Source organism: Zophobas morio, unplaced genomic scaffold (genome assembly GCF_036711695.1).
Source record: "Zophobas morio isolate AGI-343-1 ecotype UQ-CSIRO unplaced genomic scaffold, CSIRO_AGI_Zmor_V1 ptg000058l, whole genome shotgun sequence".
Classification (NCBI taxonomy): Eukaryota; Metazoa; Arthropoda; class Insecta; order Coleoptera; family Tenebrionidae; genus Zophobas; species Zophobas morio.
In genome coordinates, this window is record NW_026972163.1 from 5,531,270 (window position 1) to 5,547,831 (window position 16,562).

The window sequence follows — 16,562 nt, forward strand, 5'->3', positions numbered from 1 at the left end:
GAAATTTGGCACATGTAAGTGGTTTTTCATGGAGAAGGTTTTTGTGGTATCCGCTTTGCTGTAACTAGCCACTAGATGGCGCTACAGCACATCAACTTCTACACCGTTCAACCGATTCTCATAAAAATTGGTACACGTTGGCATTTGACTATGGAGAATATTTTCGCCCTATCCATTTTGCTGTAACTCGCCACTAGATGGCGCTGCAACACATCAACTTCTGTACCAATCAACCGATCCTCATGAAAATTGATATACGTTGGTATTTGACCATGGACAATATTTTCGCGCTATCGATTTTGCTGTAACTTGCCACTAGATGGCACTGCAGCACATCAACCTCTCTGTTAAAGTATTATGAACTTAGAGAATCAGCGGCACCCATATATCTAATACTACTATGTTGCTATCAGGCCTCAAAAGAGTCCGAAAACACAACGGCAGAGCAATATATCGGACCTCTTTGTCTCTCTATAGTACCAAACAGTACTGCTCATATACTCGATAACGTGACTAGATGTGTTTTGACATTTCATACGTTCGCTTCTATTTTGTGTACGTGCGCACAGACCCTCGGTACTTTTCTAGACAGAAAACAATATCTTCCGTCTCCCTTTGTCCGTGAACACCGTTTCTATGTTACTTCTGAAGAGTTAGCAAGTATTAGATATATGGCGGCACCAATGACAGCATTGTTTTCGTTGGTATTACAACAAAAATCGTATTGACCGCAAAAGAAAATCATTAGTGATGTTCACTGTCTACAATCCTCAGTAATAACAAAGAGTGAATTACTAGAGATTATTGAAAATGCCACCCAAAAAATCAAACTGATTCCGCGCATTCCAATGATTCCTACTGATTTGCCCTTTACATTCAAACGACTACAGTTTCCTGTGCGTCTTGCTTTCGCGATGGCAATCAACAAAGCCCAAGGGCAGTCTCTGCGCGTTGCCGGATTAAATTTAGGAAATCCATGTTTTTCGCATGGTCAACTGTATGTTGCTTGCTCCAGAGTAGGAATTCCAAAAACTCTGTACGTCTATACACCAAATCGAAAAACCAAAAATATTGTTTACCCACTAGCGTTACGATAGATGTTAGTATTGATTAAAATGTGTTCAAGTTGTTTCAGTTATATAGCGAATACAATAGTCAAAAATTTTGTTCATTCACGTGAATTACTAATACAAAAATGTGTACATTGTGTATGCTAATGAAAATAAATGGAATAGCATCAATATGAGTTATCTTATTATTCAGTTTTCTACAACGCATTCTGCGCTCCAGACCATACATATATACAAAGTAAATATATACACAAGCAGGACAACGTCTGCCGGGTTCCGCTAGTATCATATAAAGTAAAAATTTTGTTTAAAAAAAATTATTGCAAAAAAAATTACATATTTGTCGGCTGGCATAAAATGCAGGTAATTGGTATGGGTCAACGCAGATAAGAATAATTAAGGAATTCATGAAACCGGAAGCCCATAGGAATTAAGCGAAAAAAGATATTTGACAAAATGTACGGCTTGGGACATTTTTACCCACGCGCTTACGGGTTAATTCAGCTCAAATTAAAAAGTTTTTTTTTTTATTTTAGTGGGAGCACATTAATAGTTTATTACGATCAGCTTAAAATAAAGTGAACTTACCTATCAAATATTCTGGCTTCCTTTAATACATTTCCAAGATTGATGTAAGCATCCAAAAAATTTGGATCCAATCCAACCGCTTTTTCAAAATGATGAATTGCAAGCCATATTTCGCCCTGAGCGTTGAAAACGCATCCAAGATTACTCCAAGCCACCGCAAAATCAGGGCGAGTTTCTATAGCTTTCAAATAACATGCCTACATCAGAAATTCAAAATGAGTTTAATTGATCAAACAGTATAGGTTCGCTAGCATCCAACAGTCGAGGCCTCTCCAAAGTAGGAAAAATTATAATCGCATAAAGCAATCAACGCATAAAAAGATCCAAAATGAAATTTACGCTTCCGCCAAACAGAAAAAAAAAGAAAACCAATTAAAACCACGACACACAAATTACGCACGGCTGCGATGAAAGCGCTTGTAAGGTAATGAACAATTTACGCAAGCAACTGGCGCACAGAGAGGCCTCAGTCCAATACCTAAAAACAAAGATATATGTCTGATTGGCTGCGTATATTACCTGATACTAAGCCCAATGTTTACCAGAGCGAATCCATGATGAAGCTTGGATCAGTTGCCACATACCTGTATATTTGTACAGCAACAGTAATACCATTAGTCAGTATTTTCATTGTCAAAAATGACGGCCACACATAAAAAAATCACCAAAATTATTGGAATAATCTCCAACTACAAAATAAGCTGACAAAAATGTAAGTGATTAATTCGTATATTCATTGTAAATCTACTTATAACATTAAAAATTATTATTCAAATAATGGCATGCTATGGACATAAAGAACGTCGAGCAACTGATAAACCAACAGGTAACTTCTAGTAAACGCAGTCCATAAAGTTGTACAATATTGAAATATATCTGAACTAAACAACAACAAAAGTAATAATTATAACAGGACTAGACTGAAGAAGAATTGCGTTCTTTTAGTCGTAACTTTTCATTCGTTTAAATTGTTAAATCCACACTTTGTATGAGCAGTATATATTATCGGAAATTTGTGTAAAACTATTACATTTAATTAAATAATAACTTATCTCGATCATATTTTGTGTTCGAGTGTGTTTTTCAATACATAATGTATTATGTTCATTAGCAAATCTTTATCCAAAACTCTTCAAAAATAAAATCAAATTTCAATGAAATTAAGAATATCAGCCATCATAAGGATGGCATGTACATCATCGTCCTCATGTCGTCAACTAGATGCAGCAATGAATACCATCAATAATATAATATACAATAAACAAAAATAAACAAAAATAGGCTTCCTTTGTAATAGGTTTGTTCGCTTTTAATATGAGAACACATTTTATTCCAACAAATTTCGCGAATATTTTCATATTTTCTTCGACACTTGGTAAAACAAAACGCAAAACTTACTTATAGCACGCATACGAAATTTTACAAAAAAAAAAAAAAAGAAAACAGATCAAATGTGCACACAAAAACAAAGTATATCCCACCTGTGTATATAGTTTTTTAAATGTCAAAGGAACAAGCAAGTGTTCTTAATTTTTTTAATTGAGAAGTGAAATTTAAGCTAAGTGCCCCCATTCTGTGAATTGCTCTAACTGATGTGATAATAATGTAATTAAACCTTCAAAATTCAACATAATATTCACAGAATACAATTGAATTTTATGGTTATAGCTTTCCATATCTTTTTTTAATGAATGCTACAATACATGAACGAACACGTAAAAAGATATGAGAAAAAATTAATAATCATAAAATACAAACATATAGAAACGAGTTAGCACCATTATGAAATTTTAAGTTAGGACGTAAACAACGATAACGGCAAAAACTGAAAACTACAACAAATGAAAGTTGTATCACTTAAAACTGGCAACACGACGACAGTTGATTTACTTCCTTCACGGTACGTCTTGTCTGGTAAGAACCCACCTTTCCTAAAAACTATTTCATGATGAATTGATTTATTGTGTCGATAGTCACGGTAAATACAAAAGTAATGTAACGTCGGCAACCGTATCTAGCACAGTGGATATCCGTTTTCAAGTGCTGTAATCATGTGAACCATTTTATAATACAATGAATAACGTACATCCAGCTATAAGTACTTGTTGATATTTACGCAAATGCTATCTATGTGTTAATTTTTTACTATTCAGTAAAAATTTAACACACTATAATACGCGCAATATTGAAATATTCTACGCCATGCGCCTTCAATAGAAATATTCATGGATAATACATAACTATGGCAAATATATCATAAGTCAAAAATAATCCCTCTTTGTCGCAAATAAGAAAGACAAATAATTTAGAAAACATAAATAAAACTTGACGCATATAAACTACAACGGTAAAAAAAAAAAACTACAGCCAATTTCACCAGCTACTTGCAATCTGAAATTAATTTGGTACATACTTGTATTGATTATGCATTTTGCATGTAGTTTTCACGCAATTTTCAAACCAATTAATAAATAAATTACATATATACAAAAAGTTATCTTGAAAATAATTTCAATTTGAAGTCAACTTTGTACAAGTATGTAAAAGTCTATTTTGCGAGGTTAAGAACCAAAAAGATAAAAAGATTGATTGGACTAATTTTCTTCAAGCTTGCAGCGTGTGATTTTTTATATTTCTGCTCTAGATGGGCATGACACGTACGTCAACACTGCAATTGGTGTAAGCGTCATGGCCAACTAGAGCAGAAATTTAAAAAATCCACAATGTAACATGTTTGTTTTTAAAGATTCATATCGGCGTTGTTTAAATAAGGTTGTAATGACAAGTTATAATTAATTATCTCTAATTAAAAAAACAAGTTGTAACTTATATGTGCTTAACTGCATATACATTTTCTACCTTAGTTGAAAGTTCACATACGAGGGAAATATTTTTGAGAAGAAAAAAAGTATAATCGAGTTGTCCCAACTATTTTGTACACTTGCGATAATTGTTTTACAAACAAGGTCATTTCAAAAAAACATGTGTTACCAACGCAAAAAAGTCTAATGTTTTAAAAGCTTGTTAATCGCATAATTGTCAAAATATTTGTCATGGTCTATCTTAGAGCGACATATTCGATAAAATGCATTCTAAAGCTGACATATCGTCGATCTGATTTTGGACAAAATAGTAGATAATAAACAACAAATGTACCGCATAATTGGGACTACTCGTAATTATACAGTGTTATGAAACCAAGCTAACATTATACAGGCCACAAAAATGCCTCATTAGAGTTGAAATTTTTTATATCAAGACTTCATGGTAATATTTTATCTATTATGAATGTACTACCTAATTCTAACATGTCTTTTTCTAAAATAACAGTTCAAACATACAACATATCGCATATTACTTTCGTCTTCAACCTAATAGCCGAAAACAGTAAGCAAGTATAATGTACACCAACTTCACAGTACTTGTTTTAAAAAGTATATACCGTCCCAACATCTAATTTTAAGGCTACGACACATTAAGTTTGTAACTAATAAGCAGTGTTCATTAACCATTTTCTCAAACTTAAAATTATTTAGATGATAAGGTAAACATTAACAATAAAATGACTTCTTTTTTCTGAAATTGGAAACTAATTTTTAGTATAATACTTTGGTACGGAAGCATATAACAGAAAATATATAGGTATACTATTTTTAAGTTTTTTCAGTAAGCATCTAATCATCATTAACCTATTAAAAACTGAACATCAAATTTTAATGAAAAACCAAAACAATGAGGCCTGATATATTGTTTTAAAATTCTTATTTCAAACGAATTAATTTTCGAATCTAGTGAGCTTGGTTACATACTTCTAGAGTTTTATGTATTTGTGTTTGAATAGATACATACGTTTATATGTATATATTTTATAATAGAATTGTATTTCCAGTGACGTATATATTGAAAATATACAATAAATATTTCATCTTTTATTAATAACTAAAAAGGGTTCGATGGCGCTCATGTTTTTTTAAGAACTCGCTTATGGTTAAAATATATCAACATCTTGGCTAAATAGTAATTTTTCGATAATTAAACTTTATGATGGCATCAATTGATTTGATCAATAAAATAAACTGATTCATAATTTTTTTCAGTCCCCTTGGACGAAGTAATTTTAACAAATATGAATGTTTTGATAAATCACAAGAAGAGACTTATAATATTTTGCATATTTTAGATAAAATTTATCCGACAAAATTTTGAGATGACGTCATACGTTTTTGGAGAGGATAAACAGATAAATTTTGAGTTGCAAGAATGAAATGGACAGTACGTCAGTCCATTGATCCTGAAATGTTAGGGCGCGTGAAATGTTTTTTTATGAACAGAATTGATTTGCTTGTGAGCAAAAACAGGCTGGTCACATCGAGAATGTTGTTGAGGGCATGTTTTACAGAAAAATAATAACCGTGTATTGTCTTTATAGATGCAACAATGGCATTGATGTTTCAAAAAAGAAAAGCAAACTTGGATTCATGGCACTTTAAAAATTAAATTTTTAATCAAAAAGTAAACGGATAATGTATATTGGAGTGCCCATTATAAAGGGGTAAGTGGTTCATTTAACTTGAATCACCTTGTACACAATTACAGGCTTTTTAACGTCAGTCCCCACTAGCATATACATAGAAGTTAGTGGAATTACAAAAACAATAAACAAATTCAGCGATATTAAATTAAATTTGATTATTGTACAAATGAATATCATAATTATGCTGATCTTTTCCATTATTTTCCTTGTTGTTAATCCGCGCCCTTACGCATCGCGTAAGCATATACATGTTTACATTTTAATTTAAAAAGATCCACATCATTTGAAGATTTAAGAGCATAACAGATATCCTTCTCATTTCTATTCAACATTTCAGTCTTGTTGGTGGTACTCCAGCAGTGAGTATTATATTTCAAACCATAAGCAAGATTTTACCAAGATTAAGTGCTTAATATTTATTTATTACAGACATCTATGACCACTGCGTTAAATACAAAACAAGAATGAAAAATATTCACCTCATATCTATTCAAGTCAGTTTGGTTTCAATAAATACATCACTTTCAAAAATAATATTATTACATAAATACAGATAAAAATATTATCAGACTAAAATACTTTCAAATAAACTCTTTTTATCGTACAAATTAGAATTATATATTTAAAATAAAATAGAAAAAAAAAACATACCTTGGCCTCATCTAAACGACCTAACGCTTTTAGAAGATTACCCAAATCACTACGAACGCAGTAGAGATCCTGCAAAATCAACATACATTAATTATTATAAATTATACCGACTGTCTATTAAAGACAAATTTTTGTGTTCTCAATTCTCAATTATTGGTAACGATGCTAACATGTCAAACGTGATTAGAAGATGGCAGCTACAGACTTGGGTAACATTTAGGATTTGACAATCAGGTAGCACCATAAATTTTAAAGGAGGCCACATGCACAGAGTGAAGAGTGTGCAGTTAAAAGTGTGCACGCTTGTCCTAAGTTAAACCCGTACTCTCTAATTGCACACAGAGAGAGAGGGAAGACTGTGGATTCAAAAGTGTGTCGTAAGTTATTATACCCGTACTATCTAAACGGCGCAACTGAATTTAAACTCAAACGTGCAGCGACTTGTGTCCACACACTGAGTTCAGACTTGACTGCACATGCCACATTCTTTCCCACACACTATCAGTTTTAACTGTACCCCGTGGGATGTACTATCACGACCAAAAAAATTCAAACACCGAACCTGCTCATGTCATCGAGTTTTAATTAATTTTTCAATTGTATTTGTTAAATTTATTTTGTGTCTGCTTTAGAATGAACGCCTCTGATTTCCTGACGTCTTTTAACATCAACGTGACAGAGAAATTGCACTTACAATTGAAAAATTAAATAAAACTCGATGACATGAGCAGGTTAGGTGTTTGAATTTTTTTGGCAGTGATGGTACATTCAAGTCTTGACTCTTCCCTCTCTGTGTGTGGCCGCCTTAATACGTTGCCAACCTGACATAAAAACATTAATTAATATATTAACATGAGGTGCACAAGTCCAGTCCGGATGCAGTTAGGTTGGTAATGCCATTCAATGTCTTGCAACATAAATGGTGTTTGCACGAGGTCACTATTGGCAACAATAATTCATAGATGTTGAATGGATGGTGTTGTGTTCTAGCAAAATTAACAGAAGTAGCATAAACATTCATCAATAATTAGTAAATTCATAAGTGACATTGACGACGGCTGCAATGACACTAGTATTAACTATAAAGTTAATGACCCCACAGGTATCATAGTCTCCGAAATACTACAAAGTTATATGGCTGTTGCAAAACTAGGGTATTGTGGACACGACAATGGAATAGTTAATAAGGCAAACCCACAGTTGTTAATCTTTGCGACTGTTTAAGCGGATTACCCAGCAGTAGACATTCAGGTGGCAAAACAAATGCTTGTTTTATGACACCAGGCTTGAGTCGGTAACCAGCCACACAAAAGGAATTATAACATCCCATTATTAAGTTTAGTTAGGCCATATAACCTTGTAGTATTTAGTAAGCCAGAAAACACATTTACGAAGTACAATGAACAAAGGTGGAAACTGGGTGGTATCTTTTTTTTCTTGCTACACTCGCTACACTCACATTCACACTTGGGGATTCTTAAAAGCAGGTTAGAAGATGGACATAATATGCAACCCGTGTCACTGGCATCATGTTATACCGGGTGTATGGAAAATTGCGGAGTAAGTAAGGTTATTCATTAAGTCCCTATTGTAACTACAACATATTCTAAAGACGAATTTAACATTTTAACATTGAAACACAGCACGTGATTAACTGAGCTTAACACAAAGCTTACTCCAATAATATGAGAATGATTAAAATTCTACATTTTGTGAAAAACAAATGTAGAAGATTCACTTTTTTAAAACTATACTTACTGGGTTGTACTGCAAAGCCGTAATGTATGCCTGAACGGCTTGTTCCATGTCACCTGCCGCAACCAGAGCTGCTGCCAAGTTGATATAACCATCAATAAAATCAGGCTTAAGTCGCACCGCATGCCGATAGTTATCAAGAGCTTCTTGTAATTGTCCTCTTTCTTTATAGACATTTCCCAAATTGCTGAAACGTTAACATTTTAAGAAAAAACAATATATGCAATTTTAAATCTTATGATAATTGTGTATAAAATTTTATCTACAACTGTTGAATTTTTTACAAATGGAATGAACCAATTTTGCTGTTCTCAATCATGGACCATCTACTCTCGGATAAAAATTTCGTGCATATTAATTCGAAGTAGCAGCTGAATCTCATTGTTCAAAACGATAGAAACATACTTAGCAACAATATAAACAGTAAACAAATTTTGTCATAACCAATTTTGCTTTTTGTAAAATTTTGTAACATCTTCAGAATGAGTTCGTCAGACAATTTGTCCTCAGATGTAGACGAAGCTGCTGTGAATGTTATTTCTGGTCTTGTTCCTCAGAAACCACGCGAAAAATATCGGCAAACGTTTGGACGATATGAAAAATGCTGCAACGAACGAAAAGTTAAAGACTTAACAAATGAACAGGCCTTGTACGTATATTTTGATGAATTCAGCAAAAGTAAAAAAACATTCTTCATTATGGTGTTAATATTCTATGTTGAAGATAGAATTATCAATTAAGAAAAATGTTAATATAAAGAATTACGCAAACTTGATTGCACTGTTGAAATGAAGTCAAAGGGACATATACCAACAGGTCTAGAGTGTTAACTAAGGAAAATACACTGTTGTACAAAAAAACGCAGGCACCTTTATATTTGTATCTTTAATGATAATAATAAATGAAACTTTAAAATTAATATTAAGAAAGTCAACACTGACTTCAACTTCCTTTTGATTGATGTTTCCTCCTGGAACTTGCAAAATAATTTTTACGAAATTTTATTCATTCCAGAAATTTGTATTAACTTTTGAACTTATTCAGTTTAGTCTGGCTACTGGTTGTTACTGCCGTTATTGTTTATGTCTTTCGTAAAATAATCTGGTCTTGAAACTTTTGCTTGTATAAAATAAGGCTGAAGAAATGGTAAAAGTAGTACAGCACTCCCAGTTTAAGGTGGTTTTTATGACAAGATAATAAACATTATCACTTCATTATTACCCCACGACAGACAATATGAGTTGAATAACGAAGTACGGCCCTGCAAGAAACCGACCACTTTATTTATGGCTAGGGATTTACTCCACTGTCACCATCATCAACTTCGACACAATGGACCTATCATAAAAACCACTTTAAACTGGGAAGACGATAGCTCTTCATGATGATGGTGCTAGCGTGCGATATGTTGCTAATTCCTTAAATTTAGCAAAAAGTACTGTGCATGATAAGCTAAGACAATTTCAGGAAAGTGGTTCTTACAAAAAGAGACAAGATTCTGACCGAAAGAGGTGTACCGCAGAACGGGAAGAACAATTTACGCTCCTTTTCATTTTGAGATGTCGTCGTACAAGATCCATTATTGGCACAACGATTAAGAAACTTGCTTGTATGGCACTACTGTTTCTGCAAGAATAGCCTGCAGAAGACTACGGGAAAACAATTTATCATCTCTAAAGCCTGTCACCGGCCCAAAACTGTTGGCAGAGCATCGACAGCGAAGATTAGAATTTGCGAGAGAACATCTTGATTGGACAATCGACCAGTGGGAAAAGGTTCACTTCTCAGATGAGTCCAAATTTAATTTAAAATCATCAGATGGGCGATAACGGGTTTGGAGAAAATGTAAAGAACGTTATTATGCACAGTGCGTGCCTCTTTGATCTCAGAACACCGTATGAAGGTCGAGGTGTTATGTAAGATTAAGTAATTATGGAAAGAAGAAAAATAACAACTCTGAGGTACATTACCGACTATTTAGTAGACTGTGTTGTACCACACGCACCCTTCGTTTGTCCGGTTTTGATTTTTATGCACGACAACGCCCTTCCACGTATTGCGATTATTTGGATGAGGTTGCTATCAGTATGAATTGGCTAGTGCGTAGTCCAGATCTAAATCCCACAGTATGTCTGGGACGAAATGGGAAAACGCATTAGGAGGCGTGAAAACGTTCCAGAAACAGTTCATGAACTACAACGTACTCTTTGGAAAGAATGGGAACAACTGGTCAAGACATAATAGTCAACCTCATCCGAAGTATGCCACAATGCTTACGTGCTGTAATTGAAACTCAAGGAGGTAATTCCGGGTTTTTTTGTCTAGCAGTGTTCATCAATATTTCTAGAAGTCCAATGCAAATTTTTATGGATGAAGGTAACATTTAAAAAATAATATATCTTTCTCTACAAATGTATTCTTTAAGGTTGTGTTAATCTTTGACCTGGCTAGAGCCTGTAGCATACAGAAGTTAACGTATTTGCTATTGGAAAATATAAAAGACGAAAGAGCATGTTTCCAAGTTTTGATTCCAAATAAAAAAACAAAAATATCAAAATATTTGTTTATAACTTCTGTATTAGTTCGTCGTCACCGACCTGATAGTTATCAACCGAATGTGATGGCATTAATTTGTTTCACTGTAAAAATTGTATTATCAATGTACATAATAATAAACAGCCCATTTCTTTGATTTTTTTTTTTTTAGTCACTGATGCGAGTGCGACTTCAAAATATGAGCGCACGCGTGCGATAATCTAAAAATTATAGCATGCTTGCAATAATTGCAAACAACACGTTATCCCAGTGAGTGCGATTTATAAGATATATCTTACGGTTATACATAAAATTATAAAAGTCGATAGTAAATTTATTTTCTTTATCTCAAACTTGGTTGCGCTACCATGAGAAATGTCGGAAAGCATCTACAACAGTCTCAAATTTGTATTTATTGACACAGAGCAATTATCCCAAAAAAATGTTTTGCATCACTGTATACCGGCCACAAAGATACAGTGCGTTTATGGCTTTGATGTTTACAATATATAAATGTCAGATACGCGAAAGTTCGTACTATTAACGTTTGAAAAACATTTATGGACCACTGCTATTTTGTTGTGAAAACGTCTATATAGATTCGCAACGAATTTAACCCTTCGTTGTACACTAATTTCTAAGTAAATATGTAATTTCCTAATATGTACTGCAGGTAAATATACTGGAAATTGGTTAATATAGGCGAAATTAAATATTCACACTTACAGTATAATCCAAAACTTTTCAAATAAACGGAGACTGTGATGAGAGCAGTAAGCTCGTCCTAGTTCTTTCCAATAAACTTTCGGTGTCTATCATCGCCAACGTGCGCTCATCACAACCTCCCTTTATCTGGAAAGTTTTGTTATCACATGGTATTTTATAACTTAAACGTTAAAAAGTGGAATACTTAAAAACCCCTGACACAAAAACAACATAAAAAGTCTGAAACTAGTTAAGAAGACTGATTCCTTCACTACTGAGTTGAGGGTTAATAAAATGAACTGTCTTAGTTGAAATACCTCTTGCTTGGGCTAACTCACACACCTTCATTCATCCATCAGCCAAAACTCTATTATGAACTTATCAATGATTTCTGGTATGACGGCAGATTATGCCGTCTAGGATGTGGTACGTCGTCGACGGATGTTTTTCGGTGCATGAATTCATTAACTCAAAGGCGAATGGCTTGATTAGAAGAATATAAATCGCCCAGTATAGGAAACATTCTTTCATAGATTTCTTTAGTAATTTTTCCTTCCAAAAATAAGAACTGAGTCACAGTAGGAATTGCAATTTTCTCCTCTTTTAAATAATAGTTATTTTTGTTACAAGTACCTAAAACATAGTTTTTTGGGACGAATTTTGCTGTTTCCGGAATAGCAAATGTGTCCCAAAAAACGTTTTAGGTACGTGTTACAAACAATATTTTTTTGTTCAAGTTCCCAAAACACCTTAAAAACCATTTATAAAAACCACTAATTTTGACAAACGAAGCAAATATTTATTGAAAAGTGGGCTAGTGGGCTGCCACCATAGTAACTACAGTGTTTTGTAAACACTACAGTGTTTTGACACGTCAAGAAATTGACACATTTTTGACAAATGCAGACGATATGAAATATTTATTAATAAAGGTAAGTTTAAAAAATATTCTATGTATCAGATAGATTTATTTTTCATTTTGTAGGTTGCCCTTCTTTTTGGTGTGTGTGGTGCATGTAGGCGTGAGGAGCTACATTCACTAAAAATTCAAGATATTGTCCAAAAAGACGAAGAATGTCTAATTATAACAATTCCTGATACTAAGAGCAACATTAAGAGTCTTTCCAGTGATAGCTAAAGGCAAAGCTGTCAATGGCCTGGAATGGCTAGGAGGATGGAAGTAATTTTTTTGCAATATAATTATTGTTTTCTTCTAAATAGTAACAAACTTTAGGTCGTCTTCTGTCGCAGAATCATATATAGAAGAATCTGTTGAAAGGAAGAAGATATGCAGACAGTTATTGGGAGAAAAGCAAAACGAACCATCGACTAACACACTATTAGTTACTACTGAAGCTACTTCCACGACATCATGAGACATCAGCCTGATACCTTCAAGCTCCTCAGGTATTTCGTTTGGACACAACAGTTTTAAGGGAGTTCAAAACTGTTCATTCCATTTTCATTTTGAGAAATAAATATTGTATTGTTGTATCTACTCCTTTAGAATAAATGTGGTTATTTAATTATTGTTTTTATAGTTTTTACTATTCAGTCCCAAAAAGTTGCCATGGCAACTTTTTCGTACTTGTACGAAAAAGACTCATTTTACGGACACTTTTGAATCCCTAAAATAACCATTTTTGGGAGCGTGTACAAAAAACATCATTATGTATGTACACTAGTATTCAATCAATTCCTAAATGAAGAATTACTGACAAAATGACTTGACATTATAGAAACGTCATTTATGGGAAGCCTACTTGAAGTCTCCATATGCAATTACTGCTTTTTTTCTTTCACTCTCCAAGATGATGCGAATCGAGTTATTCATCAAACAACCCTCATAAAAACCTTCCTGATTGAACCAGCTTTCAAAGAAAAGACACCACATTAAAATTGGTTCACCCGTTTGGAGCTACAGTGCCACAAACAGACCACACAGACAAAGGGGTCAAAGTTATAACACCCCTCTTTTTCAGTGGGCTATTAATAGAAACAGTATTTTTCTTAGCCCAACCTTTGCGTATCTAGCTGTTCCTGGTAAATGTCGATGTTTGCAATAACACTATGCAACAAATTAAAAAAAAATAAAATTCACAGAATGCACAGTATGTAGTTAAAATTTCTTACCTCAAACTCAATTGAGGATCATGCTTGAAAGAATCGTATCACATCAGGTTTCAAAGTGAAAAGTGTTTATTGAATTTTTTGAAATCATACAAAATTAATAAAACAAAACTTCATTTTTCATTGAAAAAGGTCTTTTTTTTTGAACGATTGGCATTCTTAATGTAGCCAGATCTCGCAGTATCCCTCTGCAGACACCAACAGAAGTCTGCAAGCATGGGTGGATACATAAAAGCGATATTTTTACGATTAAATGCAATCAAGTGTCCCAAAAAGTAAGAAAAACAAAACACCCGTTAGCTATGTTTTGTGATGTGATATGAGTATAAAACATTTTTTTCTTTAGTATATGGAGTATAGGTATCCAACATATCACATCAGGTATCACAATGAAAAATGTTTATTGAATTTTTTGAAATCATACAAAATTAATAAAACAATACTTCATTTTTCATTGAAAAAGGTCTTTTTTTTTCGAACGATTGGCATTCCTATTATAGCCAGATCTCGCAGTATCCCTCTGAAGACACCAACAGAAGTCTGCAAGCATGGGTGGATACATAAAAGCGATATTTTTACGATTAAATGCAATCAAGTGTCTCAAAAAGTAAGAAAAACAAAACACCCGTTATCTATGTTTTGTGATGTGATATGAGTATAAAACATTTTTTTCTTTAGTATATGGAGTATACTCAACCTCAAACACTATCTGAACTTCCTGTGAATTTTTTTGTGTTGCATAGTGTAATTATTGTTGAATGTTATCATTATCAAGAGTCCACTACACAAATAAGTAATTTAAACGTCAAAGCCATAAACGCACTACATCTTTCAAATCAGTATACACAACTGTTGTTTTTGTAAAATCATTTCTCAACCAAATTGAGAAAAGAAATATTAGAATATATTGATACTCAACCATATATAACTAAAAATAAAAGTACCTGTATGCTTCTGCCAACAATGGATTCTGCTTAATTGCTAGTGTACTAAAATGTGCAGATTTGTCAAGGCGTCGACACTGAAAATGTATGCTTGATAATAGTAACAACACCCCAGTATTTGTTTGGTCCTGTCTCCATAGTTGCATGCAGTGCCTTTCTGCATTTTCATAATCACCAGCTTGATATTCTCGATGAGCAAGCTCAAGTAAACCTTAAAATTGAAAACTGCATTTTCAAAAAATACAACTAATAAGATTACTTACCGACTGAAGACAGTTGAGGAATATCGTTCATTTTTGCATACAAATGAATTCGACGAATTTCTATGTCAGACAATGGATCCCTGAAACGTCAAAAATAAAACGTTTAAAATGCTGAAACACCAGAAGATATTAAAAAAACAAAGTACTAATTTTATAATCAATTCCTTGAAACTAATTAATGTAACTTTTTGCAATTAACATAGATCAAACTATGAATTAAACCTAATTTGAAGACCTCCGCATTTATAAGCTGATTAAAACAAAATCAATTTAACTCTAACCAACATTTAATATCATTCAAAATTTATCAGATAACAGATTATTGCTATTGTTTAGTCAATTGCTCCCGCATATATAAATTACCATGCAGCTCACTTTTTGTAATTAAATTTTCATTAAGAACACATTGAATCATTTAGGTGTAACTTTTCCTTTGGACTTTTCAAATCTGTTTCCATGACACAAGTTGCACCTGTCTTAAATTTAGTGTTATGATAACAAACATGTGTTGTTATTATTATTACTGTAATAAAAATTTAGACAACTGTGACGCTTACTTAAACTTCAAAATCCAAGGGACCATATCTAGAAAATCACCAAACTTCGTATTGAATGTGTAGTTTTGGATATTTTGCTATTAAGCTGAGCAGATTGGAATATTGTCGACAGAACGTAGATCAATTATAGGTCGGAATGCGTATTTTTAAATCTCTAAAAGAAGTGCCATTCCCGCGCAATACTGTTTTAAGTTTAATTATCCGTGTTTAGGTCAATTATTAACGTTATTTCATGATCCCAAAATAGAATTCCGACACTCATCATTGGCTGCTGTAATACCATTGAGATCAGTGGAAAAAAACGACTCATGTGTGCACCGTGCATACGACAGATTATACCATATTGGCCAATAGCTATGCCACAGATTGAGAAAACTTACTTTTTTTCGTTTGAGCGAATGTACGACACAAAATTCAACGTTTATATTAACTTCAGATTCGGGTATTCACTACAAGCAGTTGTACACCAAAGACGCTTGCATAAATCACAAGCAAAAGTTCCATCTGTGGTGGTGCGTGCTACTCGTATTTCACTTCGATCACAAACTTCGTTTCAGATAACAATGGCGTACCTTACAGCACAGCCGCACATTAAATGTCAACACTTTCCGTCATTTACTTATGCACTTATAGGCGTTCTGAACAAACTTGGAATACTTTTTAAATATAACTACGTTTTTTTTTTGTTGTGCTTTACGATATACTTCTAAAGTATGCCAAAAACGGATCGAATACTTTCACGCATGTACGTCATTTCGTTGTCCATAAAGTAGAATGTCATAATGTCAAAGACTTGGTAATTTTTATAAAAAAAAAAACTCCCCATGTGA

At 33.3% G+C, this 16,562-nt stretch overlaps 1 protein-coding gene across 1 annotated transcript in view; it reads right to left on the reverse strand.

Moving 5' to 3' along the window:
• Nucleotides 1-16,499, reverse strand: part of Sxc (super sex combs) — a 42,520-nt gene extending 26,021 nt beyond the window's left edge. Inside the window, exons 1-6 of the mRNA XM_064075181.1 lie at nucleotides 16,113-16,499; nucleotides 15,176-15,255; nucleotides 14,913-15,123; nucleotides 8,602-8,785; nucleotides 6,844-6,912; nucleotides 1,659-1,855 (exon numbers count right to left, since the gene is read on the reverse strand). Coding sequence (XP_063931251.1) covers nucleotides 1,659-1,855; nucleotides 6,844-6,912; nucleotides 8,602-8,785; nucleotides 14,913-15,123; nucleotides 15,176-15,206 — 692 coding nt within the window. The 5' untranslated portion in view covers nucleotides 15,207-15,255; nucleotides 16,113-16,499. The remainder of the gene's footprint in view (nucleotides 1-1,658; nucleotides 1,856-6,843; nucleotides 6,913-8,601; nucleotides 8,786-14,912; nucleotides 15,124-15,175; nucleotides 15,256-16,112) is intronic.
• Between the last annotated feature and the right edge of the window lie 63 nt (nucleotides 16,500-16,562).